We start from the raw sequence: 25,321 nt of genomic DNA on the forward strand, positions 1-25,321 counted from the left end.
TCTTGCTGTTTCTCCTTCCCCTCCTTCTTCTTTGGGGATATTGCTGTGCGAAGGAATTTCTGAGTAGGAAGTTAACCTCCCAGGGTTTTATTATCAGCATTATCAGGCCGGGTCAGGCGTATTCTTCTGGGATGACTCCAGGGGTCAAGGCTGGGACCACCTGCAAAGTTCTATGGATACAGGCAGGACTCTGGGCTGTAAATGCCTTCCTGCCTTTCCTGACCTGCTTGTTTTTTCCTTGCCCTCTTTCACACCCGTAGGCTGATGGCTAACTTCCTAACTCTACTACTTGAGCCATCACCTGCTGCCTCCCAGACTGTGCACTAGGAGGAAGTTGAAATCAGAGACAGAGCCGGGACTTGAATCCAGGTGCTGAAATATGGGAGCAGGACATCCCAAGGCGAGTCTTACTGCTGTGCTGATGAACATCTGCCCGTCTAAGTGCTGGGCATGGTGCCGTGTGAATTAGGAGGGCTCTTACCAAGGCTGGGGGCAGCAGACTGTTTCTGGCTCTTAGAAGAATCTGGAGATTGTTATGTCTTATTCTTCAGAGACGTTACTTCCTTGGCCTCCGGTGGTTTCTTCACAGGGAATGCTGATTATCCTCCCTGGGAGCTCCTGGAGATCTCTGCAGTTCTGACCTCCCAGCTTCTAACCCTTTTTGGCTCTCCAAATTGCCAGCTTTGTCTTTCCAGTTCAGGGAGTCTGGCGTGCTCCTTCTGTGTTCCCCTCAGTGCACTTGGAATCTCTCTCTGGAGTTTCTCTTTTCTTAGGGCTTATTGTCTTGTGCTGCCTCATGTATAGTGTCTTTCGTGTATTTTTCTGGTTCTTAGTTTGGTCAACTGGGAGGGTAAACCCTTTTCTAGTTACTCCACCTTGGCTTTAAGTGGAAGTTTCTTAAATCAAACCATCATTGGTTCACTTGGAATGTAACATGATTGAGCACTTGCTGTGTCCATCAAGATGCTAGGAGACACGGCATACAGCTGTTAAGTAACCCTCCTGTCTCCTCACAGACCAGTGGTGAGAAAGAGGCGTTAGATGACAGTTACAATAAAATGCTCTGGGGGCCGGCGCTGTGGCGAAGTGGGTTAACGCCCTGGCCTGAAGCACCGGCATCCCATATGGGCACCGGTTCGAGACCCGGCTGCTCCACTTCCTGTCCAGCTCTCTGCTATGGCCCAGGATAGCAGTGGAGGATGCCCCAGGTGCTTGGGCCCCTGCACCCACGTGGGAGACCCAGAAGAAGCTCCTGGCTCCTAGCTTTGGATCAGCGCAGCTCTGGCTCTTGCGGCCATCTGGAGAGTGAACCATTGGATGGAAGACCTCTCTCTTCTCTCTGTGTAACTCTGACTTTCAAATAAATAAATAAATCTTTAAAAAAAAATGCTCTGATGATGTACAGTGATCTAATTAGTGTAGGCGATTGAAAAAAGGACTTCCTAAAAAATGAAAATTTAGAACTAGGGCCAGGCATTTAGCCTAGTGTTTAAAAACACGTGGGATGCCTGCAGCCCATACCAGAGTGCCTGGATTCAAGTCCTGGTTCCATTCCCCATTCAGCTTCCTGTTAATGCACGCCCTGGGAGGCAGCAGGTGATGGCTCAACTGGTTAGGTCCTTGACACTCATGTGGTTGATCTGGATGAACTGCTTGGTTCCTGGGGCTGGTGCTGTGGCACAGTGGGTAAAGCAGCAGCCTGCAGTGCTGGCATTCCATATGGGTGCTGGTTTGAGTTTCGGCTGCTCCACTTCTGATCCAACTCCCTGCTAATGGCCTGGGAAAATAGTGGAAGATGGCCCAATTCTTTGGGCTCCTGCATCCAACTGGGAGACCTGGAAGAAGCTCCAGGTTCCTGGCTTCAGATAGGTCCAGCTCTGGCCATTGCAGCCATTTGGGAAGTGAACCAGTGGATAGAAGATCTCTTTCTCTGCCTCTGCCTCTCTCTAACTCTGCCTTTCAAACAAACAAACAAACAAACAAACCTTAAAAAAAAAAGTACTTGGTTCCTGGCCTCAGCCTGGCCCAGCCCTGGCTGCTTCAGATATTTCGGGGGTGAATCAGCAGATAGAATATCATTCTCTCTCTGTCTCTTCCCCTCTCTCTGTTGCTCTGCCTTTCAAATAATAAATATTTTTTAAAAAATTAAAAGTAGAAGAATGCAAATGTGGGTGAGGAGTAAGCTGTCTGGCCATCTCTCTGCCTTTTTTTTCCCCTAAAGATTTATTTATTTATTTAAATTCAGAGTTAGAGAGAGAGAGAGAGAGAGAGAGAGAGGGGTCTTCCATCTGCTGGTTCACTCCCCATGTGGCCACAGTGGCCAGAGCTGTACTGATCCGAAGCCAGGAGCCAGGAGCTTCTTCCAGGTCTCCCATGTGGGTGCAGGGCCCAAGCACTTGGACCATCTTCTACTGCTTTCCCAGGCCACAACAGAGAATTGGATCGGAAGTGGAGTAGCAGGTCTTGAACTGGCGCCCATATGGGATGCCAGCACTGCAGGCGGCGGCTTTACCGCTATGCCACAGTGCCGGCCCCCCTCTTTGCCTTTTGAGTAACCATAAAATTAAAAATTGAAAATAAAAAAATTGAGGGGCTGACACTGTAGTAGAGCAGGTTAAGCCACCACTTACTGGAGTGCCAGTTCCAGTCCTGACTCCTCCACTTCCAATCTAGCTTTCTGTTAATGCACTTGAGAATAAAGTGGAAGATGACCCAAGTACTTTTGTCTCTGCCACCCGCAAGGGAGACCAGGACGGAGCTCCTGGCTCCTGGCTTCAGCCTGAGATCTGGCTGTTGCAGGCATTTGGGGAGTGAACGAATCAGCAGATGGCAAAATTCTCTCTCTCTTCCCCTTACTCGGTCACCCTGCCTTTAAAATAATAAATAAGTCTTTAAAAAAATTAAAATACTTGAAGGTAGAATGGAAGAGCAGAAAGTGGTGAGGAGTAAGCTATACTGTCCGGGGCAGACAGTGGCCCCAGAGCAGGCGAGGAAGAAGGCAGCATGCAGGAGGCAACTGGACTGAAGATGCCAGGGATAGGGGATGGCAGGAGTTTTTATTATACTATTTAAAAATGTTTGTTTCAAAGGGAGAGAGAGAGAGAGATCATCCATTCGTTGGTTCACTCCCCAAATGCCGGCAACAGCCAGGTCTAAGCTAGGCTGAAGCCAGGAGCCAGGAGCTCCACCTGGGTCTCCCGAGTAGGTGGCAGGTGCCCAGCGCTTGGGTCATAGCACCTGCTGCCTCCCGGTGCATTCAGGGAAACTGAGCAGTCGGCTCCAACCGGTCTTCTGATGTGGAAGGCCAAGCGGCTCAACCCTGAACCACAACCCCATGCCAGCCTTTTAATCAGTTTAGTGTCTGTGTGAAGGTTCTAATTTGTAGGGTTTTTTTCCTTAAAGATTTATTTACAGAGTTACACAGAGAGAAGAAAGGCAGAGAGAGACAGAGAGAGTGAGAAGTCCTCCGTCCGATAGTTCACTCCCCAAATGTCTGCAGTGGCTGGAGTTGTGTTGATCCAAAGCCAGGAGCCAGGAGCTGCTTCCGGGTCTCCCATGCTGGTGCAGGGGCCCAAGGACTTGGGCCATCTTTTACTGCCTTCCCAGGCCAGAGCAGAGAGCTGGATCTAGAACCGGCGGCCATATGGGATGCAGAGTTAGAGAGAGAGAGAGAGAGAGAGAGAGAGAGAGAGAGAGAGGTGCCAGGGCGTTAACCCGCTGCGCCACAGCGCCAGCCCCAATTTGTAGTTTTTTGATTAAAACAAACAACAAAAAAACTAGGCATCCCTTCAGGGGCTTATTCTGAAATTACCTATTAAAATACTTGGGCTTTTTTCTTTAATAGCTAACATCTGCTTTTGCCTTTAAGGTCAGCCAGTCACTACGCTCATCTGTGTTCTTGTCTTTATATGCTTTACCTGACGACAGCTCAGTGACACAAAAGAGAGAGACCAGAAGCGCCGAGCGGCCCCAGGGTAAACTAGGGCCTGGAACAACACGGCCGTTAGGGGCGCGGCCCGCACTATGCTCTAAGGCTCCAACTGGCATGGGCTGCAGGGGGAGGTCCCCAGGCACTTCCGACTTCCGGCCCGCCCTGAGCATCGGTGATTGGCTGGCCTGGCTGAGCGCGATGGCTCCCGGGAGTTGTAGTTCTTGGGATTAGACTCGAAACGCCCGAAAGGACCAGCGATTGGAGCCCCCGAGCGGTGGTTGCGCTTGGTCCGTGCTGCTGGCACCATGTCGCGGGTGTTGGTGCCCTGCCATGTGAAAGGCACTGTAGCCCTGCAGGTGGGCGACGTGCGGACTTCCCAAGGCCGGCCTGGCGTGCTGGTCATCGATGTCACCTTCCCCAGCGTCGCACCTTTCCAGGTGAGCAAGCCCAGTGGGCGCGACCGGGCCTCCGGGGCGGGGCTGACCCGGAGGGCGTTTCCCAGCCACTTAGTCTTTTATAGAGTCCCAGCAGGGTCGCTTGCCCTGGTGGATTTGTTAACCATTCATTTGTTTATTCTTTCGGTTATCACGTAGACTAGAACTTCAACATCTGTTCCCTATCTCCAGAGATAGGCGAGGGGTCATTTTGTCCCTGGCCACAGCATGGGACCTTAAACAATAATTCACTCCTAATCCTGCCTCTTCATTCCTACAACCCTGTCCCCAAGTGGTCAGATGCAACCCAGTCTTCATCAGAATCCTTCTAAGTGGGTGACTCATGTCTTCAATGCAGAGGACAAAGCCTGGCATTTGGAGTCACTCTCTGCTGCTCTGCTACCTCTCAGCCCCATGTGCCCTGCGTGGTCCTCCCCTAACCTGTTCCTTTCTATTTTCTGGGACACTTAAATTAAAGGGCCCAACCCCGGAAATTCCTGATTCAGTAAGTTTGAGGTAGAGCCTGGACATCCATGTTGTTAAAAAATTGTCTTGGGTGATTTTGATGTGAGCCCAGCAAGGGCAACCAGTGCGCTAGCCAGGCTGAATCACTGGCTGCTGCAGGGGTGGCCGGCTCCCTCCCCGCGTGCTGCTGCTTCAGGTGCTGCTCTTACATTACCGTAGCAAACTCCTCTTTCTTGCCTCTGCTGTGCACTTTCCTCCAGGGTGGGGCTCTGAGCTCTAGCAGCACCCTGGGCGTGTGGCAAGAGCCCAGCTGTGTTTTGTTTGTCTGGCCTATTTATTTACACTGTGAGGACCGGTAGGGAAGTGAGATCCTCTGTGGGCCCCAGTGATGCTTGTGAAGTTGTTTAATGGAAGTCTGTCTTCCAAAAGGATGGAGGAGATGGTGCCTTTGAGTCTGTCGGGGCCTGGGCCTGCATCTGGATCTGAGTCGTGGTGGTGGGTTGTGTGTGTTCTAGCTGCAGGAGATCACCTTTAAGAATTACTACACGGCTTTTTTGACCATCCGTGTCCGACAACAAACTGCACCGCACACACCAGCCAGATGGGTGACCTGCCTTCGGGACTACTGTCTGATGCCCGACCCACACAGTGAGGAGGGAGCCCAGGAGTATGTATCGCTGTTCCACCACCAGGTCAGTTGGGCCACAACATGGCCAGGGGCAGCCCAGATGAGAGGCCTGTGGACTGGCCCAGTATTCCGGGATGGAAAAGGGGGACAGGACTGGCCTGGGCTATGGCTTTCAGGCAAGTGCTGTGGGGAGCGGCAGGAGGACTACTGTCCTTTCTGTCCCAAAGGCCTGCGGAGGCAACATCTTGTCTCAGTGTTGGTTGGGAGGCTCCTGGGCAGTGAGCTGGGTGGGTCCTCTCTGGGTCCTTATGTATGTGTGTCAGATGCTGTGTGACATGGCCAGAGTGGTGGAGCTGCGCCTGATTCTGCGGCAGCCATCACCACTGTGGCTGTCTTTCACGGTGGAGGAGCTGAAGATCTACCAGCTTGGACCCAAGGTAAGTGATGACCGCTCAGAGATGTTGGCTGGCTCCTTCCCCAGGGGGCCTCCCCACTGTGGCTGGGAGAGCTGGGGCAGTGGGCAAGGTAGGGGGCGATGGATAAGGATGGTAAGACTCGGGAGGCAGCGACCATGGAAGTTAGCCAGGTATGAATGCTAGAAAATCCATGAAGAGCGGTGAGGCCATGTCCCTGTGTCCCATGAACTCTGGGGCCACCTGCCACTATCAGAGTGGAGCCCTCCGGTGCTGGGAGATGCGTTAGTGGTTTATGTTCCTGGCACTTCCTTCTGCATGGCAGGAGAGCTGAAGTAGTTTGTGCCTTTGGACCTCCCAAAAAGGGTTTCCCCAGTGTCTGAGGCTCGGGGGCCCTCCTCTCTGCTCCCAGCACTCCCGGAACTCTCCTGCTCTGTCCCACTCAGAGCAATCTGCCTTTGTTTCGCAGAGCCCCTCTGTGGTCTTCCCCAAGTGGCTTTCCCACCCAGTGCCCTGCGAGCAGCCTGCCCCGCTCCTCGAGGTAAGCTTTCACCCTGGGTGAGAACTGCGTGTCCAGCACAGGCCCAGCTCTGAGGCTGGGCTCAGGGCCCTCGGTTCCCTTTGGGCCCTCCTCCTCTTGGGTGCTCTGTGGCATGTGAGGCATCTGTGGTATGGGGCTGGGCTGCCTATTGAAGAAGTCCTCTGAGAATGTTACCAGTCTCAGCCGGAGTAGCCCTTAGGCCAGCTTGACCTCTAGAGAGCTCTAAGGGCAGGCACCGCTGGGGAGACACCCACAGCCACTGACCCCTCCTTCTGCTGCAGGGTTTCCCAGACCCCAGCAGGGTATCCTCCAAGGTGCAGCAGATGTGGGCGCTGACAGAGATGATCCGGGCCAATCACACCTCCACGAGGATCGGCCGCTTTGATGTGAGTGATTACCTCCTTCTCCCTGGCTTGCATGGCTCCGAGAGGGTCAGACCTGACCATCTTCTGTGTTGCAGGTGGATGGCTGTTACGACCTGAACTTGCTCTCCTACACTTAAGCAGTGACTCCTAGCCACGGCATTGGCCTTTCCCGAGCACCTTCCGGGCTTGATTTGGGCCACCACAGACTGAAGTGTGTTCCCTGTGCATTCTGAGTGCTGTCTGCATAGCCATGGTGTCTGGACCACGTCACAGATCCAAGATCCTCGGGGGCTCACCATCTTGCTGCGGCATGAACTCCTGGCAGGGGTGCGCCTCTGTCTTCACTTGGCTGCTTCTGTCTTATTCTACCCTAAAAACACTCCAAGAACTCCTGAGTGCCCTCTGCCAATGTGCACACCCCTGTCTTCTGCCTGTCCCCTCACCCTGCGTGCACTGGACTGGGATGACCCACTAGAACCTCCTTCATGTAACACCGCAAGACCGCTGCTGCCATAGCACTCCTGGAGATGAGGAAGCCTGAGGAAGAAACAGAAACCCCATTTCTTCCTCTGTGTCTTCTTGCCAACTTTTTTCCCTTTGTGTTATGCCTACAAAGAATAAATTTCCTGTTTAAACTCTTCTGCTGCCCACCTAGGAAGCAAAGCTGGGATTTGGACAGCCTGAGTCCATTGGTCCCTGTGCTGTCTCCTAGATGTGTGTTCCCACCTCCTTACAGTCATGTTTAGCATGATGAGGGGTCAGCCTTGGTGGGTGTGGGTCCAAGGGAGGGTTCTCATTGGTGTCTTTTAAGAGCAGCTGAGGTGTTGCATTACCCAAAAGCCAACCACTGAATGCCACAGGCTGCGCTTGTGTGAGAAAATCCTGCTTCCCCTTGTTCTTCCTAGCTCTGTGCCTGGGAGTTATTACGAAGCAGCACAGCAAAGTGTCTTGGATCTGGAAAATTGAACATATACATGGGCTTAAATTTTCTGGGGGGAATTAAGTCACCTTTTGGGGCCCACCCTCTGTCTTCAGCCGTCAGTGCTCTTGCAGGCAGTATCTTTACCTGCAGGGTTGTTTACTTAGCTTTTGCTGAAAGGGTGATAGCCACGGTCCCGAGAAAGGGAGCAGCCTGGGTCCTGTGTGTGTGTGTGTGTGTGAAGGACCTCGGCTAGGGTAGCAGGGATCCTGCTTCCTTCACAGCTGTGTCCACACAGGAGCTGGGCAACAAGATCAGTAAACACTTGTGAGATGCAGGACTCTGCTGGCTGCCTGGGTCTGCCAGGAGAGGGAGTTGGGGGCCCTTATGGGAGGCTGTGTTCTGCCCCTGGGTCATGTTCCACCCTCCAGCAACCTCTCTGTCCTCCCAACCCCCCTTCGACCTTGCACTTCTAAAGTTTTGAATGTGCATTTCAGTCTTCTGCAGACCTTTGACCTCTGGAGGCAGGGAAGTTCTGCAAGGGGGAAGGTCTTGACCCCAGCTCTGGCTCTGGATCCAGTCTGCTCTGGATCGCCTGCCCTGCCCCAATCAGCCTGCGGGAAGAACCCGAGGCCGCTTCCCTGCCAATTGGAGTTTCTGGCTTTGCTGCTTTAAATCCCAGCCTACCCTCAGGGCTACCCGCCCCCTCCTCTCATTCCTCCCAGCGTGCCAGAGAGACCTGTCCGAGCTGAGGCCGGACTACATCTCCCGGCATGCCTGGCAGAGTGGTGGCCTCTCTGTGCCGGCTGCACGGGTTGTGGGCGATGATGCGGCAGGCAGTGAGCATGGTGGCCCATCTGGGCTTTCGCCTGCGGGCGCTCCCGTCGGCCCTGAGTCGTTCGCTCAGTAGCGCTCAGGTGGGATAGAGGGTGTTGGGATTTAGTGCTGATCTTGGAGGGGACAGGGGGTCGGCCAGGGATTAGGGCCCTGGTGACACCAAGCTCGGCTGCTTGCAGGATGTGCTCCACCGGACACCACTGTATGACTTCCACCTGGCCCACGGAGGGAAGATGGTGGCATTTGCGGGTTGGAGTTTGCCCGTGCAATACCAGGACAGTCACATGGACTTGCACCTGCACACGCGCCAACACTGCTCGCTCTTTGATGTGTCTCACATGCTGCAGGTAAGCCAGGGCAGCTCGCTGGCCTCTGGGCTGGGTCTTCCTCCCCATCAACTGTGGTGCACCCCCAGCTTTGCTTCCTGGGAGCTGGTTTCCAAGGACAGCAGTCTGAGGAGGGCTACGGCCCTGAGGAAGTTAACTCAGGGGTCCCCCTCTCTCACCTCTCTGCCATGTTCCCACCGGCGGTGTGTCCTGTCCTGGGACTTTCAGGGCTGCCCTCCACTCTCATTGCTGGGTATTGGTTTGGAAAAGAGGGTATTTTCAGAGAGGTGCTGGGTCCTCCCAGTTCCCCTGACCTCTCCTAGTCACACCACGTGCTGGGGAGTGTAGCAGAGTCAGGAGGTAGGACCTTGCCACCTGCAGACCCAAAAGACTGCTCCATCATTTCTGGGCTGGACTGCACCGTGCACAGTGTGATGCCCAGTGGCCTTTCAGGCTGCGGTGGTAACAGTGGCCTGTGGCTCTCCGTCTCTTCCGCAGACCAAGATATTTGGTAGTGACCGGGTGAAGCTGATGGAGAGTCTTGTGGTTGGAGACATTGCGGAGCTAAGGCCAAACCAGGTGGGCCCTTCTCTTCCTTCTGCTCAATGAGTGTTCTGAATCATGAGCCAGCAAGTGGGCCAAGTTCTTTCCTCAGGCTTGGTAGGGGGGGAGGCCACAGAAATGGTCAGACACAGCTTCCCAGGGCTTGCAGTCTTGGAGGACAGTCCCAGGGTCATTTCCAGCCATCTATGGGGGGAGCCTACCTCCACGTTGCCACATCGGGCTGAGGTTTATGTGCTGCCATCTGACCTTGTATGTTTCTGCGATGCTGCCAAACCCCTCGCTGTACAAAGTGTGGTCCCTAACCAAGCCTCACTGCTTGGGGCTTGTTAGGACGATAATCTCAGGTACTGTTCTCTGCCTGTTTGATCAGAGCCTTTCTTTCAATAAGATCCCCAGGTGTACAGGAAAAGGAAAATGGAAAAAAAAAAAAAAAGAAAAAAAGAAAAAAAGCTCCCCAAGGTGATTCCTGTGACCTCTGAACTTGAGACTCTTCATCTGTCCAGTGGGGAGGCTGAAGACACCCATAGAGTGCTTGGGGGCATCACTATGCAGTGCTATGGGGGCACCTAAGGTCACTGAGATAGGCTTTGAAGCTTTTTATCCTTTTATCCTGAGTTGTCCTGGGTCTAGGTGGTATGAGGTAACCAGTCTTCCCATAGATAGGTGTTATAGATTGAGTGTGACATAGGGCTCAGTACGGAGTAGGGAGGGGGTATAGGGACCCCAGTAGATCAGGGAACCCCTTCCCCAAAGGTGGGGAGAGAGTGAAGCTTCCTTGGTACATGAGGATCAAAGACCCTAGACTTGGGCCTAGCCTTGTACCTTGTGTACACTGAGCATGAGGGTTCATGAATTTGTGGTGGCTGAGGGGGCCCAGGGATGTGCGTGTGACCCTTGGCGTTGGCTTCCTGGATCTGGAGGCAAAGATGCTTCCCTTTGGTGCTAGGGGACACTGTCGCTGTTTACCAACGAGGCTGGAGGCATCTTGGATGACTTGATTGTGACCAACACTTCCGAGGGGTACCTGTACGTGGTGTCCAATGCTGGCTGCTGGGATAAAGATTTGGCCCTCATGCAGGTAAAGTCCTTTTGTGTTCTAGGTACCTTGTCTTTCTTGTTCATACAACAGCATTCTTGTTGTCCTGGACAGCCTCAAAAATTGGCTCTTTGAGTACATGAAGAGCTGTGAGACTCAAGAGCAGGCCTGCCCCTGGAGCATGTCAGGGTTTGGTGGTAGGGGGCTCAAGGAGGTGGGGAGAAGCTGACTTTGGCTTCTAGGTAAACACCCTCTGGCGAGGGTGTGAGCGGTAGCAGACCTGAGCTGCGGTTATCCCTACCACTTAGTAGCTCTGTGACTTTGTAAGATGGGAAGCAGTCTCGCTCTGCAGCGTCTAGCCCATGAGAGGGGCTCAGGACGTGGTCCCAGAGGCTAATGTGGTGTTTCTGTCTTTTCTTTCAGAACAAGGTCCGGGAGCTTCAGAACAAGGGCAGTGACGTGGGCTTGGAGGTAGTGGATAATGCCCTGCTGGCTCTGCAAGGTGAGAGGGCGAGGCTGGGTTTGGTGCTGACCTTGGCTTTCCTGGCTTCGTCTAAAGCTCATTACAGAGCCCATGCTGAGGAGGCTGTGGGTGTGTGTTGTCTGTGTGGCAAAACTCTAAGCTTGTATTTTTCTGCCCCTCCCCGCCCCCCACCCAAGGCTCCATGGGCTAGGAATAAGGGTATCTTTTCCTACTGGCAGAGCAGACATGTCCAGGGTTTGTCCTGGTCCCTGGGTAAGGGCTGTAGCCCAGTTTTGAGGGGGCACTGGGATCTGGATGCTTGACCACTTGCTCCCTGGGCCCAGGCCCCACTGCAGCCCAGGTACTGCAGGCTGGTGTGGCACATGACCTGAGGAAACTGCCCTTCATGACCAGTGCTGTGATGGAGGTGTTTGGAGTAGCTGGCTGCCGTGTGACCCGCTGTGGCTACACAGGAGAGGATGGCATGGAGGTATGTCAAGACGTGAGCGTAGGGGCTGGCATTGGGTGCAGTGGATTGGGTTTCCACCTTCAGTGCCCCTATCTCACCTCATGTCCTGGCTGCTCCACTTCTGATCCAGTTTTGTGCTAATGCACCTGGGAAGGCAGTGGAAGGGGGTCCAGATGCTTGGGTCACTGCACCCGCATGAAAGATCCAGATGGAGTCCCAAGCCTGGTTTCAGCCTGATCCAGCCCCTGCTGTTGTGGCTGTTTGGGGAGTGAATCAGTGGGTCGAAGGCCTCTCTTTATCTCTTACTTTTTTCTAACTCAGCTTATCAAATAAATAAATAAATCTTAAAAATATTCCAAAGCCCAAATTAAAAAAAAAAAAAAGGATGCAGCTTGAGATGCCTGCATTCATATCAAAGTGCCTGGGTTCAAGTTCTGACTCCACTTTTTACTTCAAATTCCTTCTAACATGTACCCAGAGAAGAAGCAGTGTTGGCTCAAGTACTTGAGTCCTTGCCATCTACTTTGGGAGACCTGGATTGAGTTCCTGGCTCTCAGCTTTAGCTTGGTTCATCCTTGGCTGTTGGAGGCATCTGGGGACTGAACCAGCAGATGGGAGATTTCTTGCTCTCTCTTTACTTCTTAAAATAAATTTTAAAAATTAACAAGAAGAATGGGTATAGGGCAGTGCCAGGGACATGACTTGGAGGGGGACAGCTGACCACCTGCGTGCTTTCTGGTGTCCCATGCAGATCTCAGTACCAGCACCAGGGGCAGTCCGCCTAGCAACAGCTCTTCTGGAAAACCCAGAGGTGAAGCTGGCTGGACTGGCGGCCCGAGACAGCTTGCGCCTGGAGGCAGGTCTCTGCCTGTATGGGAATGACATTGATGAGCACACTACCCCTGTGGAGGGCAGCCTCAGCTGGACGCTGGGTAAGCCAGGCTGATACTGAAGGACAGGGTCCTGGAGGTTTGCCTGTGACTACTCCCATGGTTGTGTGGCCTGCAGCAAGTGACGTGGCTTCTCTGAGCCTCCATCCCCTGTATGTGCACCTGTGGCTTTGCCTATTAAGAGCTGAAGACCCTCAGAGGTCAAGGTGGACAGCATGGGCTCCAGGGGATAGAAGGTGGCTGACTGTAGGGATTGCAGGGAAGGCACTGAGCCTGGGAGAGCCCAAGGGAAGGGGCCCTGATGCTGGGTCAGTGTCACTTGGGGTCCTTGGAGCTACGGTCCTCTATGGCCAGTGTGTTTATGAACTGTGGCTTAGGTCTGGTGTGTTATGTCCCAGGGAAGCGCCGCCGAGCTGCTATGGACTTTCCTGGAGCCGAGGTCATTGTTCCCCAGCTGAAGGGCAAGGTGCAGCGGAGGCGTGTGGGGTTGATGTGTGAAGGGGCCCCCATGCGGGCACACAGTCCCATCCTGAATGTGGAGGGCACCAGGATTGGTAGGTAGATGAGGGAAGCTGGGGAGGGAGCCCTTGTCCCTTCCCCTGGAGGGTGGAGGGCACCAGGCTGGCTGGGTGGTGCTAATATACAGCCTATGCTTGGACAGGTACTGTGACCAGTGGCTGCCCCTCGCCCTGCCTGAAGAAGAATGTGGCCATGGGTTATGTGCCTTTGGAGTACAGTCGGCCGGGAACCCCTCTGCTGGTAGAGGTGCGGCGGAAGCAGCAGATGGCTGTGGTCAGCAAGATGCCCTTTGTCCCTACGAACTACTATACCCTCAAGTGACGAGGGCTTACAGCAGAGCCGTCCCCTTCAGGAGTCTTACCCAGGAGGGTGTACTACAAAGGGCTAGTCACCACTGTGGGTGGGAACAAGAGGAGGCGACGGCTCTAGTCTGGTTGAGGGGGCCATACTCTACTGATTCCCTCCAACTTCATGTTGACTCCAATTTAGGACTCTATTTCCAAGTAACCGACCAGCTCACCAAATGCTGTTACAGTCCACGGTCCCACTGACCCCATTCTCATCTCATGGAGGCAATGAGAAGTTCTGCTTCTGCCATCTTGCCTGCCCTGCCAGGTGCTGGCTGTAGAGCCAAGCCTCACCTTTGAAGGGAGGATACACCTGCCTACCAACCTACCTCACCATGGTTTTTCACAATGCCAAGGGTTGTTACTGTGGGCAGTGTGGGCTTAGGCCGCCTCTTCCAGTTTGCTTTCCATGAATGCAAACTGCTGCCTCTTCTTGGGCAGGAATGACTCCTGACTCATGAGATGGCTCAGTAGGGCTACTGTGCCTGTACTGTGAACTTGGGGGTGACAGAGGGGACATGGTCTTGTTCTTTGACACTGCCAGGTTGACCTAGCCATGGGTACAAACCATGGCAGGCTTGCCACCTCTTCTCAGCCCTATGACTCTTGTAGGGCAGGCTGGCTTCTTCCTGGACTGACCTTTGCCCTGGGGCCCATTACTAGACATTGACTCCTAAAAAAAATTAAATGAGCTTCCTTCCTTCTTACTTGCTATGGTCTTTAGCTTTATTGTTCTTTGTCCACAGGCTTCCTGGCCTCCAAGACAGGCTCAGAGCAGGTTCCTCTAGAGAGGGCACAAGTCTGTGAGAACTAACGAGAATATTGCCCCTAATGGGCACCCCACTACCTCTCCACTTCTGGGTCCTGAGGGGCAACAGGTTCCAGGATGTTCCCTCTCCAGTCACCCCTGTGCATGCAGGCCCTTGTCCCGTCTGAATAACCACACGACTGATGCACTTCTGTGTTTAATAAGCCATGTCCTCAGCAGAGCCTGGGGTGAAATGTGAGGCCTGTACGGTGATGTCAGTGGGGTGGGCCTGTGAAGACCACCATCCTGCCAGCCAGAAGACATCTCTAGAATGGGTCTGTGTGAATGAGCTCAGTGCACGTCCACTTCTGGTACACCTCTGCCACAGGGTCAGCCTAGGCAGAGGCTATGAGATGGAAATGTGACATCCAACAAAGAGCAAACGGGCCGTGGGATGGCTGGTGATCCAGCAGAGGCAGGCAGAAGTGTGGCTATTAGGGGAGGAGGCAGGCCCAGGGCCACACAGTGTTTCTGTGGGGCATCTGCCACCTGCCCCTTTGGAAGCTCCCCTGGCGCACTGTGCAGGAGGCTTGTGGATCTTTCCCTTGAAGGTCCTGGCTGAGATGGTACTTCTGGGGAGGAACTGAGACTGGGCTCTTAGGAGGATGCCCTACCTGTTCCAGTCAAGATGGGAAACAGTGCAGCTGCAAGCACCATGGGGCTGCTCTGCAGTCACTGCTTAGTCTGCCCTATGAGAGGGCAGGGTACACCTAAGACCCCATGGGCACTTAAGCAGAGGAAGTGGGAGGTCATTCCAGGGGCTCAGCTGGAGGGCTGTGCCTCTTCCAGGAACCAACTGCTCCCAAACCCTGGCTTTCAAGAAAGACAGAAATATGAGCAGGACAGTTGGGAATGACTCTTTCCTGTGCCTGGCTCACACTGGGAGGGCCACGGCAGTAGGTGTTTGGTGCCAGCAAGGACATCTTGTTGATACCTGAGTGACCAAATAAGTGACCACAGGACAGAAGGCTGGGTCTAGGCCAGGACTCCCTGGCTCCCTGGCAACAAAGCAAAAGCAAAGAAATCCAGAAAACTCAGGGCTTAGGGTAGAACAGTCTTCCCTTAGAAATCTTAGTCAATCTTAGATTTCCTCTCAAAGGGACAAGTCTTTGCAGGGTCACATCCCAGTGCGATGAGAAGAGGGATAGGGAAAAGCCAAGACGGAAAAGGGTCTGTTGGCCTCCTCAACCCAAAGGAGTCTCCTGTGCTCTGACCCCAGAGAGGAAGCACACACTTTCTCCCTTTAAGGCACCCAGATCAAGGGAGAGGCAAACTCTTCACTCGCCCAGCGCCTGGGGCTGTTGGAGGCAGGGCTAAGGGCAGTGGAGACCCAGTCCTGCAGTACTGGGCGCTCCTTGCCCCCAACCCTGAGCCTCTGTGTTATCCCTGGGACCTGAGTAGCAGCAGACCCAGTGATGCCCCCTGGAGACCTCTCTGCCTTCCCTTATTCTCTGTGGGTTTTGAGAGGTTCGTTTGCTGCCATTTCCCTGAAAGTGATGGAGAAAAAGAAGGGTTATTCCATGGGCGGCAGAATGGTTTCTGCTGCCAGCTCTCCCCAGCCCTTTCTTGGAGGCTAAGCTGGGCTCAGTAAGGCTGCATTGCAGTCTAGACCTGTCTGCTGATACAGCCCACCCTGGGCCCACCTGTCCCCTGTACAGCCTCCCAGTTCTTCCTCCCAGATTTTCACCTTGTCATAGTGCTGCCATCTTCCCCAGTAGCAGCCTTCCCAACTGGCTTCCCCTCAGCCCTAGACCCCTTTATCTATTTGCCACAAAGGGCAAGTTAGATCTGGGCACGGCCTTACTGAGTCAGTCCATGAGCCACGTTCATGTTCAAACTTCAGCCTCACAGCCTTGTCTATTTTCCTATCACTCTTTTTTCTTTTCCCTACTGCCTGTGAGACTTGTTCTGTTCATCTCCTTTGCCATTCTTTGAACTTTGACCTCAGCTTAGGTATCTTTCTTGGTAAAAACCTTCACTGACCACCTTGCATCTCCATTGCTGCCCTCTCCTTATAAATCTCTGACTCTGGGGCTGGCACTGTGGCTTAGTGGGTAAAGCCACCGCCTGCAGTGCAGCATCCCATAAGGGCACTGGTTCGAGTCCTGGCTGCTCCACTTCTGATCCGGCTCTCTGCTATGGCCTGGGAAGGCAGTACAAGATGGCCTAAGTGCTTGGGCCCCTGCACCCGTGTGGGAGACCCGGAAGAAGCTCCTGGCTTCAGATTGGCACAGCTCTGGCCATTGCAGCCATTTGGGGAGTGGACCAGCGGGTGGAAGACTTCTCTTTCTCTGTCTCTGCCTCTCTGTGACTGTGCCTTCCGAGTAAAGTAAATAAGTCTTTAAAAAAATAAAAATAAAAAATATATGTTAAAAAAAAATCTCTGGCTCTCAGGGCTGGTGCTATGATGCAGTGGGTAAAGCTGACACCTGCAGCACTGGCATCCCATATGGGCACCGGGTCATGTCCCAGCTGCTCCACTTCTGATCCAGATCCCTGCTATTGCACTTGGGAAAGCAGTGGAAGATGGCCCAAGTCCTCGGGCCCCTGCACCCAAGGGGGAAACACGGAGGAGGCTCTTGGCTCCTGGCTTTGGATCAGCACAGCTCTGGCCATTGTGGCTGTTTGGGGAGTGAACCAGCAGATGGAGGATCTCTCTCTCTCTCCCTCTCTCTAACTCTGCCTTTCAAACAAATAAATAAATCTTAAAAAAAAAAAAAAAAAAAGAAAGACATCTCTGGCTCCTGCTGTGAGCAGGGCCTGGGTTGTCATTGTTTTCTGGGTCTTCCATAGCCCCCATCAGAGATTAGTTTTATAAATGACCCTAGTGAGGTCAGTTGGTGGGCTAAGTACAGCGGCTCCTGCCTTCCCAACTGAGGCTTACAGGGAGTGGGATCCAGAAGATCTGTTAGTTCATCTTTCTGAAATTATGACAGTACCACCCCCCCACCCCCGGACAGCTCAAGTGCTGATGGACTTTCCAGACCTTGGTGTCAGCCCAGCCTAAACCCTGACCTCTACATGCAGACCTGAAGCTTGCTGCCAAGGCCACTGTGCTGCTGGATTTGTGCCCTGACAACTACCCACCCCATCACCAGCACGGGCGTGTTCTCTGCCTGCCATGCATGGGGCTGGGATGGGGGACGGATCTACTCACCACGAAGGGAAATGTGTGGAGCCATCAGGTGTGGATCCATTCTGGCCGCCCAGACCTGAAGGCAGGAACACAGCCAGAGCTGCAGTAGACTGGGGGTGGGGATCTGGGCAAGCATCAGCCCAATTCAGGGTAGGGGCCGCTAGTGGAATCTGCCAGGGGTCCTGAGTCTGGTGACGGTTCTAGAGATCAGTTACAACGTGATGGGCGGAGCGGTGGGGATTCTGGCATAAAATGATACGGTATGATAGCATAGGTCAGGGTAAAATACTAAGTTCTGACGATCTTGGTGGACTTCTGGTAGTCTAGGGGGATTCTGAGGAACCCAATGGTTCAGTCTGGTGGGGGCGGGGGCGGCCAGCTCACGGAGGTTCATAGGGAGCCTCACCTGGGCGGTGATACAACCCGGTCACCGTGTTCCCGTAGAACCCCCACGCCAGCTGGATGCCCAGGAGACTTAACACCAACCACAGCAGCAGCAGTTTGAAGAGGGTCACACGCATGTCCTGCGCCTCCCACTCCCGCAGAAACTCGCTGCCCAGCGCGCCCAGCGCGCCTAGCACCGTGGCCGGCAGAGCCTGCAAAGACTGTCCAGACCAAGACTCCGCCATGACCGGCCCGCGCCCCACCCGGGGTACTGTCACCGTAGTGCACACCGCGCAGGCGTAAGGTCTTCCGGGGCTAGGCCCGTTAGTGCGCACGCGTAGAACCAGGCAGGGCGGGCCTACCTCGCTTGGGCGAAGAGTTGGCAGTTTAGGGAGGAGTATTAAAACCGCGCACGCGCACTTAGCCCCACCCTACTCCCTTAAAGCATGAGTGACTCCCGGAGTATAAAATAGCAACCGGGTCTTTTATAGCCCCAGAGTTCCCGTGATGCCCCACGCGGCTGTAATGATTGGTTGAGCGTCTTGCTTTTAGGGCGTGGACGCGCGCCTGAGCTATCGTGGCTGAGATGTGAGTGTGCGCGCGCGCGCGGGGCCGCGACCAGGGCCGGCTCGAGCCCGCTGGGCGCTCGGGGACGCGCACGTCGCTCCCCGCCCTCCCGCCGCCGCCCGCCCTCGCTCGCTCGCGCTCCCCGCCCGCCACCCGCCGTCCTCCGTCGGTTCTCTCGGTAGTCCGCCGTCGCCGCCTCAGCTACCCGCCCTCGTCTCCGAGCTTGCGACTCGCGGACAGGCGTCCTCGGCGCGAAGAGGCCGGACTCGGAGTCGTCGCCCGAGGTGAGCGGGAGGATCCCCTCCTGGCGCCCCGGGCCCGCCCGCCCGCCCGGCACTTTTCCGGCCGCCCGCCCGCCCGCCGCCCCGCCGCCCCGCCGCGGCCGCGCCCCACCTGCTGCTCCCGCCCGGCCGCCCCCGGCCCCTGACCCTCACTCCAGCCCGGGGCCCGCGCCCCGCTCCCGCGGCCCCGCCCGCGCCGGCCCCGGAAGCGCGCCCCGCCGCCTCCAGCGCCCCTTCCCCCGCCCGGCCGGGCCTGCTGGAGCCCCAGCCGCCCGCCCGCCCCGGAGCTTCCTCTCTCACGGCCGCGCGGGGCTGGGCGGGGGCTCCTGGCCGCGCGGCGCGGCGCAGCCGGCAGCCGCAGAGCGCTCGTGGCTGTCGGAGTTGAAACGGGAGAGAAACTCTTTACAACTCCATTTTACCTTTTCCATCTGCTGTAGCACATGAATCACCGTTTTATGCAGAAGTCCGGCTGTGCTTTGAATAGATTTGCCTTTTTTTTTTTTTTTTGATGCGGTATGCTTGGAGAGAGTCTTAAGTAAAAAAGCTTGTGTTGAGGTCTTAGGACTGCTGCCTGAATTGGGGCGGAAAAGGGTGTTTTCCAGTTGAAAATTTTTAATGATTTAAACAACGTTGCATTAAAATGCAGGTAGTTTTGCCTGTGGAAGTTGCTGCCTTTTATTGGGACTCACCTAAACATCTGCCCCTGGTTTTGGATAGGATACACAGTTACAGGGTGTCTGCATTAAATAGCATTGTTTGCCCCCAGGTCGATTTCGTTAAATGCAGTGTTTTGTCATTTCTGGTGGAAGCTTGCATCCTTTTTACCTCCGTGTTGCTTCCTGTTGTGTTTCCTAGTAGTCCTGTTCTCAAAATGTTAGACTCTGTTGGTCACTTGTTCGGTTATTTCTGCCTTTAAGACGATCTTTTGAAGTAAATGTGTCTTGCAGGTGTGCAATCAGATTAGATTCCTCTCTGCCAAATCTGAAGGGGAAAAAAATGTCAAAGCCCCAAACCTCCATATTTTAAAATGGTGTATATGGTGAGACTTTTTCAGCCACTTAGTGTCACACACCCAGGCTGGGTTGGTGGAGATGTTGTATGTGGCACAAATGACATTGTTTGGGCTGAAACTTACAAAGACTAGTCCTTAATTGAAGCATCTCTTGATAAATTTCTAGAGACCCTTTAAAACTACAAATCTAAGGTGAATTTTAGACTCCTGTGAGTCTATGCCACTTGTCATTGTCACTAGTAGCCATAATGCAGTTGGACCCAATGTGTTGTCTATAGCAGTCCATCAAGTCCAAATCAATTCTAAAAGTTTAGGTTAGGTTTAGGTTAGTTCCATCTACTTTTGTAGAGCACTTTATGGCTCTTGGGGACATAAAATATGTAAGATGGAACTTGGTTTTAGTCAAAGTCTAGTACTAGGTTTACTGTCCTCATAAAAATCTGTACTGGAGAGAATAGAGTAGGATTATAACATCGATCAATTATCTTCATAGACCTAGTACTAAAATGAATTAAAATCATGTAGTCCAATCACATCTGCAGATGAGGAAACTGAGTCCCAGAGACTTAATTAAGCAGGATCATACTGGTATTATCTAGCTAGAAGCAGGCCAGAACTGTTTGCTCTGCAGGATATTCTCAAATACACTCCCAAACAGCTGGACTAGAGTCAGCTAAACTTTGGGACTTACTCTACCGTTTTTTCTTTTATACCTTGCTGACTTTACATAGATTGGGAGAATGTGAAAATTGATTTGCCAGCCAAATTTCAGTTCCTTAGCTGTCACAGCACTCTCCGTAACGGGATGGTTCCGCTGCAGTCACTTGTGAGAAATACCTGAATATACCTGCAAGGTCCTTGGCTGCCTATTCCTGGCTTTAGGTGTTTGGGTCTCAAGCGACCAATTTCCGGAGAGAGGCCCAGGCCTGGCTGCTCCAGAACCAGCCTAATGAGGTCAGGCTGAGATGTTTTCAGACAACTGCGGGCTCTTTTGCTGACTCCTGATAGGGGCAGGCTGAGGAAGGAACTGTACATATCAGGGTAACAGTCCCCTGTGCACATGTGTGTTGTGGTGGTTTTTGTTAGAGTATTTTCATAGTTTTGGTTCCTATGCTGTCAGCCAGTTAAGTTTTAAAAGTTTATCCTAGGTATATGGGGGCGTGAGTTATTAGGAAAGTAAAAACGGGCAGATCTTAGGTGTGTGTTGTCGATAGGGTGATATGCAAGTGGTTAGTTGCTACTTTGGGTCTTCTTAATTGTCTTTATTTTTTTTTAAGATTTTAAAAATACATATTTATGTATTTGCAAGGCAGAGTTAGAAAAAGAAATCTTCCATCTGCTGGTTGGCTTCCCAAATGGCTAAAACGTCTGGGGTGGGGCTGGACCAAAGTGGGAAGCCTAGAACTCTGTCCAGGTCTCCCTGGTGGGTGGCAGGGGCCTAAGCACTTGAACCATCCTCCACTGCCTTCCCAGGCACATTAGCAGGGAGCTGGATCAGAAGTGGAGCAGCCAGGACACACTTGTGTTAGCGAGCTGAGAGATATATTAACTCTGAGAGCTAAACTAGAGAATTAATTTGGGCTTGCTGGACTTCTACAGATAGCACATTGGGTTTAACAGAATTACAGCTACTAGTGATAATGATAAGTGGCACATAATAACTAAATTCCAAAAAGGACCTTATATGTTTGTGGTTTTAAAAGGTCTTGGGAATTTTGTCATCCATTACCATTTAGTTTGTCCTTTCATGCACTTGTCCATTGGAACTCAGTTTGTACTTACACATTAATATAGCTAGGTTTCTAGTTTTACTCATTTATAATGTCAGACTGGACACTGCAGTAACAATCCTTTTTAAAAAAATATTTTAAAGATTTATTTATTTGAGAGGTAGAGGGTTGGTTCACTCCCTAAAGGACTATAGTAGTTGGGGTGGGGCTAGCCCAGGTGCCCTAGTCCAGCTGGGAACCACATCTTCTATCTGGGTATCCTGCATGGGTGACAGGGACTCAAGTACTTACCCAGGTGCATTAGAAAGGACCTGGAGGGCCCGGCGCTATGGCGTAGTGGGAAAAGCCACTGCCTGCAGTGCTGGCATCCCATATGGGCGCTGGTTCATGTCCCGGCTGCTCCACTTCCAATCCAACTCTTTGCTATGGCCTGGGAAACCAGAAGAAGGTGGTCCAAATCCTTGGGCCCCTGTACCCATGTGGGAGACCTGGAAGAAGCACCTGACTCCAGATTAAGCCAGCTCTGTCTGTTGCAGCCATTTGGGGATGGAAGACCTCTCTTTCTGCCTCTGCCTTTCAAATAAATACATTAAAGAAAATAAAAAGGCCTGGATTGGAAGTGCTGTGCCACAACTCCGCCCCTATAAATAAATTTTAACATTGTTAGTGTTAGATGCTTTTTGGGGGCATACTCACTATTAAGTAAATTAAATTTTGCAGGACAGTTTGAAGTTAGTAATTACTATAAAATCCCTATTTCAAGTGACTCATTTTTAATCTGTAGTGCTGTAGTATTGGGTGAAAGCCTTATATACTCATAATTATGGTAGTCATGTGACAAAATCAGATAGGCACTGAAGCTGCTCTTCTGGGTGTTGTCACTTTATTGGTGCTTCTTCCAAATGATTTTGTGTATATTTTCATAGCTAGTAATAATCAAACTATGATATACAGACTGTTAAATTGCAACTGGGATGCAGTTGATATCATACTGAGCTTGTTTTTTTTTTTTTTTCCCCCTAATTACAGCGTGTAAGTAAAGTACCAGAGTACTTAAAAGTGTTTGGTGAACATGGAATTTAAAAATTCTTATTTTGTTACAAATATATTTTGTAAAGTTCATGCTTAGTTCTTTCATAATACATTTTTTCCACGAATGCTTGAGAGACCCTGCATATGCATGGCTTTCAACATTTTTTTGTACCGAAGTAAATATCTTGAAACAAATTTTTATTTATTTGAGAAGGGGAGAGTGCGAGAGTATGAGAACCAGAGAGTGCATCCACTTTGGCTCCCATCCACAGGTTCACTCCCCAAGTGGTCTCAGTGGCTAGAGCTGGTCAAGGAGAAGTCAGTCTTCCACGAGTGGCAGGAGCCCACTCAGTTGAGTAGTGCCGGCCCCGTTTCCCTCTCCTGGACTGTTCACTGAGCACTTACTTCACTGAACTCTGCAGCATTCTTATTCACGTTCTGTCCTGATGTTTTCTGTATTTTTATAGCCCTTCAACTGAGACTTTCAAGGTACTGTACAACTTCTGCCACACAGGCCGTGCATCTTGCAGTACATCTGTAAGGTATGTAAATAGAAGTTTTTGTCATTTTTTGAATTTTTGAACATTTTTGTATTTTGAGAGAAAGCTTCCATCTGCTGGCTCATTCCCCAGATGCCTGTAATGGCTGGTTGGGGCCTGGACCCAGGAGCTGGGAACTCAATCCAAGTCTCCTGTGTGGGTGGCAGGAACTGAATTAGTTGAACCCTCCCTGCTGCCTCTCAGGATCTGTGTTGGTGGGAAGCTGGAATTGGAAGCTGAAGCTAGGAGTTAAACTCATTTACTCCAGTGTGAGATGCAGGTGTCTTAAAAAGGGAGTGACAGAGAAGGAGAGAGAGAACTTCTGTCTGCTGGTTTAGTCCCAGACAACCCCAACAGCCAGGTCTGGGCTGAAGTCAGGAGCCTGAAACTTCATGCAGGTTTCCATGTACATGTGGGGGGCAGAGACCTAAGGCACGTCATGTGCTGCCTTTCCTGGCACATTAGCAGGAAGCTGGCTCAGAAGCAATGTAGCTAGGAATGAGACACTCCTATATGGGATGCAGGCATTGCAAATGGTGGTTTAACCTGTTGCTCGATAATGCCTGCCTGTGGGATGCTGGCGTCTTTTTTTGTTTTTCTTTGTTTATTTATTTGAAAGGCAGAGTTAGAGGTCTTCATCCATTGGTTCACTTCCCAAATGGCTGCAATAGCCAGTGCTGGGCTGATCCAAAGCCAGGGGCCTGGAGGTCCCTGCTTGGGTACAGGGACCCAAGGACTCAGGCCATCCTCTGCTGTTTTCCCAAGCCATAGCAGAGAGTTGGATTGGAAATGGAGCAACTGGGACACGAACTGGTGCCCATATGGGATGCTGGCACTGCAGATGGGAGCTTTAACATGGTATGCCACGGTGGCCCTGGGATACTGATGTCTTAAACTGACCTTTAACCACTAAGAGAGAGATCTTGCATCTGCTGGTTCACTCTCCAGATGGCCTTAATAGCCAGGGCTGGACCAGGCCTGAGCCAGGAGTTTAATCTTGGTCTCCCATTTGTGTGGCAGGGACCCAAGCACTTGGACCATCTTCTGCTGCTTTCCGAGGTACATTAGCAGGTCCTGGATTGGAAGTGGAACAGTTGAACTCAGCTGGTGCTCAAATGGGATGCTGGTGCTACACGCAACAGTTTAACTCACTGCACCATGGTGCTGACTCACCCCCCCCCCCCGGCCCCTTTTAAATTGATTTATTTGAAAGAGTGACAGAGAGGGAGAGGCAGAGAGATCTTCATGTGCTGGTTCACTTCCCAGATGGCCGCACCAGCCAGAGCTGGGCCAATCCGAAGCCAGGAAACAGAAGCTTCTTCTGGGTCTCTCATGCAGGTGCAGGGGCCCAAAGGCTTGGGCCGTCTTCTACTGCTTTCCCAAGCATTGGCAGAGAGCTGGATCTGAAGTGAAGTAGCCAGGACTTGAACTGGTACCCATATGGGATGCCGATGGTGCAGGCAGCAGCTTTACCCACTATGCCATAGTGCCAGCTCCCCAATACACTTCTTTGACTTCTGGACCATTTCTTTTTTATTCTGTTATTCATTTTCTTGATTGAGTAGTTTAGTTATATAGTTTATTGTTTGTGCTATAGATATGTCTGTTTATAAGTAGAAAATGAGTCAGCTGGAGTGTAAGGATCAAAGGACAGTCCTCCCTCTTACAGGAGGCATCAGGAGTGATACCAGCTTTGGAGAGGGCATTGTAAACAGCAGTACAACATTTGCCAGGAGCTGTTCAGATACATTTTTCCGCCTTTTTTTTTTTAAAGAAAAATACATTTATGTAATTTTTATTTTATTTTATTTTTTAATTTAATTTAAGGGGCCAGCACTGTGGTGTAGCGGGTAAAGCTTCCACCTGTAGTACCAGCATCCCATATGGGTGCTGGTTCATGTCCTGGCTGCTCCACTTATGATCCAGCTCTCTGCTATGGCCTGGGAAAGCAGTGGAAGATGTCCTAAGTCCTTGGGCCCCTGCACCCATGTGGGAGACCCGGAAGAAGCTCCTGGCTCCTGGCTTTGGATCGGCACAACTCTGGCAATTGCATCTAGTTGAGGAGTGAACCAGTGGATGGAAAACTTCTCTCTCTGCCTTTCCTTCTCTCTCTGTGTAGCTTTTTCAAATAAATAAATAAATCTTTAAAAAAAAATTGAGAGACAGAAAGAGAAGGAGAGACAAAGAAAAAGATCTTCTATCCCCTGATTTACCCCCAAATAGCTGCAATGGCCAGAGCTGTGCCTATCCAGAGCCAGGAGCCAGGAGCTTCTTCTGGGTCTCCCATGTGGGTGCAGGGGCCAAGCACTTGGGCCATCTTGTACTGCTTTCCCAAGCCATTAGCAGAGAGCTGGATCAGAAGAGGAGCAGCCAGGACTCGAACTGGCACCCATATGGGATGCTGTGGCCCCAGGTAGAGGCATAGCCTATTACTACATGGTGCCAGCCCCCGTTCAGATATTTTAAAACTGGTTACAAAATAAGGGAAATAGAAATTTAATTTTAACATAAGTATCCTCTTACTGTATCATTTTGGTCAAAATGATACAGTTTTAAAAAATTTATTGTTTATTTGCAAGGCAGAGTTAAGGAGAGAGATGGGAAAGGGAGCAGGTTCATGCTGCAACAACCAGGGCTGGGCCAGGCAGAAGCTTGGAGCCGGCAACTTAACTTAGGTCTCCTATA

The 25,321-nt window shown here is 52.0% G+C and overlaps 4 protein-coding genes across 7 annotated transcripts in view; 3 read left to right on the forward strand and 1 right to left on the reverse strand.

The window, feature by feature from the left end:
* The first annotated feature begins 4,107 nt into the window (after window positions 1-4,107).
* On the forward strand, window positions 4,108-7,417 carry NICN1 (nicolin 1, tubulin polyglutamylase complex subunit). The gene is made up of 6 exons (XM_002713185.5): window positions 4,108-4,368; window positions 5,346-5,522; window positions 5,782-5,895; window positions 6,341-6,412; window positions 6,694-6,798; window positions 6,873-7,417. Exons 1-6 carry the CDS (start codon window positions 4,237-4,239, stop codon window positions 6,912-6,914), a joined length of 642 nt encoding a protein of 213 aa, XP_002713231.1. The 5' UTR covers window positions 4,108-4,236; the 3' UTR covers window positions 6,915-7,417.
* A 956-nt stretch (window positions 7,418-8,373) lies between these two features.
* On the forward strand, window positions 8,374-13,854 carry AMT (aminomethyltransferase). The gene is made up of 9 exons (XM_002713181.5): window positions 8,374-8,613; window positions 8,713-8,880; window positions 9,358-9,438; window positions 10,370-10,501; window positions 10,883-10,961; window positions 11,267-11,412; window positions 12,143-12,323; window positions 12,680-12,835; window positions 12,943-13,854. The coding sequence occupies exons 1-9, from the start codon at window positions 8,470-8,472 to the stop codon at window positions 13,119-13,121; spliced, it is 1,266 nt and encodes a 421-aa protein (XP_002713227.3). The 5' UTR covers window positions 8,374-8,469; the 3' UTR covers window positions 13,122-13,854.
* A 245-nt stretch (window positions 13,855-14,099) lies between these two features.
* On the reverse strand, window positions 14,100-17,934 carry TCTA (T cell leukemia translocation altered). Of its 2 annotated transcripts, none has more exons than XR_011379541.1 (3): window positions 17,498-17,868; window positions 17,113-17,333; window positions 14,100-15,442 (listed from the first exon to the last, which is right to left on the reverse strand). XR_011379541.1 is itself a non-coding variant. In XM_002713429.5 (3 exons), the coding sequence occupies exons 1-3, from the start codon at window positions 17,718-17,720 to the stop codon at window positions 15,400-15,402; spliced, it is 321 nt and encodes a 106-aa protein (XP_002713475.1). In that variant the 5' UTR covers window positions 17,721-17,934; the 3' UTR covers window positions 14,100-15,399. The 2 variants fall into 2 exon arrangements, 1 of the variants encoding a protein (XP_002713475.1); XM_002713429.5 differs by having other exon boundaries at window positions 17,113-17,167; window positions 17,498-17,934.
* Window positions 17,935-18,049: 115 nt separating this feature from the next.
* Window positions 18,050-25,321, forward strand: part of RHOA (ras homolog family member A) — a 57,697-nt gene continuing 50,425 nt past the window's right edge. Inside the window, exons 1-2 of one of the 3 annotated variants that reach the window (XM_008260649.4) lie at window positions 18,050-18,326; window positions 22,565-22,639. The gene's annotated coding sequence lies outside the window, so the exon portion shown is untranslated. The remainder of the gene's footprint in view (window positions 18,327-22,564; window positions 22,640-25,321) is intronic. The other 2 variants (XM_070050832.1, XM_002713428.5) reach the window with 2 other exon arrangements.

This window comes from Oryctolagus cuniculus, chromosome 10 (assembly GCF_964237555.1).
Source record: "Oryctolagus cuniculus chromosome 10, mOryCun1.1, whole genome shotgun sequence".
Lineage (NCBI taxonomy): Eukaryota > Metazoa > Chordata > Mammalia > Lagomorpha > Leporidae > Oryctolagus > Oryctolagus cuniculus.

Bases quoted from the DNA above. Each gene is read 5' to 3' on its own strand.
- NICN1 (XM_002713185.5), top strand. From the start codon at position 4,237: ATGTCGCGGGTGTTGGTGCCCTGCCATGTGAAAGGCACTGTAGCCCTG. The intron at 4,369-5,345 runs GTGAGCAAGCCC...TGTGTGTTCTAG, and splicing joins CCAGCGTCGCACCTTTCCAG to CTGCAGGAGATCACCTTTAA. The intron at 5,523-5,781 runs GTCAGTTGGGCC...TATGTGTGTCAG, and splicing joins TATCGCTGTTCCACCACCAG to ATGCTGTGTGACATGGCCAG.
- AMT (XM_002713181.5), top strand. From the start codon at position 8,470: ATGCCTGGCAGAGTGGTGGCCTCTCTGTGCCGGCTGCACGGGTTGTGG. The intron at 9,439-10,369 runs GTGGGCCCTTCT...CTTTGGTGCTAG, and splicing joins CGGAGCTAAGGCCAAACCAG to GGGACACTGTCGCTGTTTAC. The intron at 11,413-12,142 runs GTATGTCAAGAC...TGTCCCATGCAG, and splicing joins CAGGAGAGGATGGCATGGAG to ATCTCAGTACCAGCACCAGG.
- TCTA (XM_002713429.5), bottom strand. From the start codon at position 17,720: ATGGCGGAGTCTTGGTCTGGACAGTCTTTGCAGGCTCTGCCGGCCACG. The intron at 17,168-17,497 runs GTGAGGCTCCCT...TCCTGCCTTCAG, and splicing joins CGGGTTGTATCACCGCCCAG to GTCTGGGCGGCCAGAATGGA. The intron at 15,443-17,112 runs GTGAGTAGATCC...CATCACTTTCAG, and splicing joins TCCACACATTTCCCTTCGTG to GGAAATGGCAGCAAACGAAC.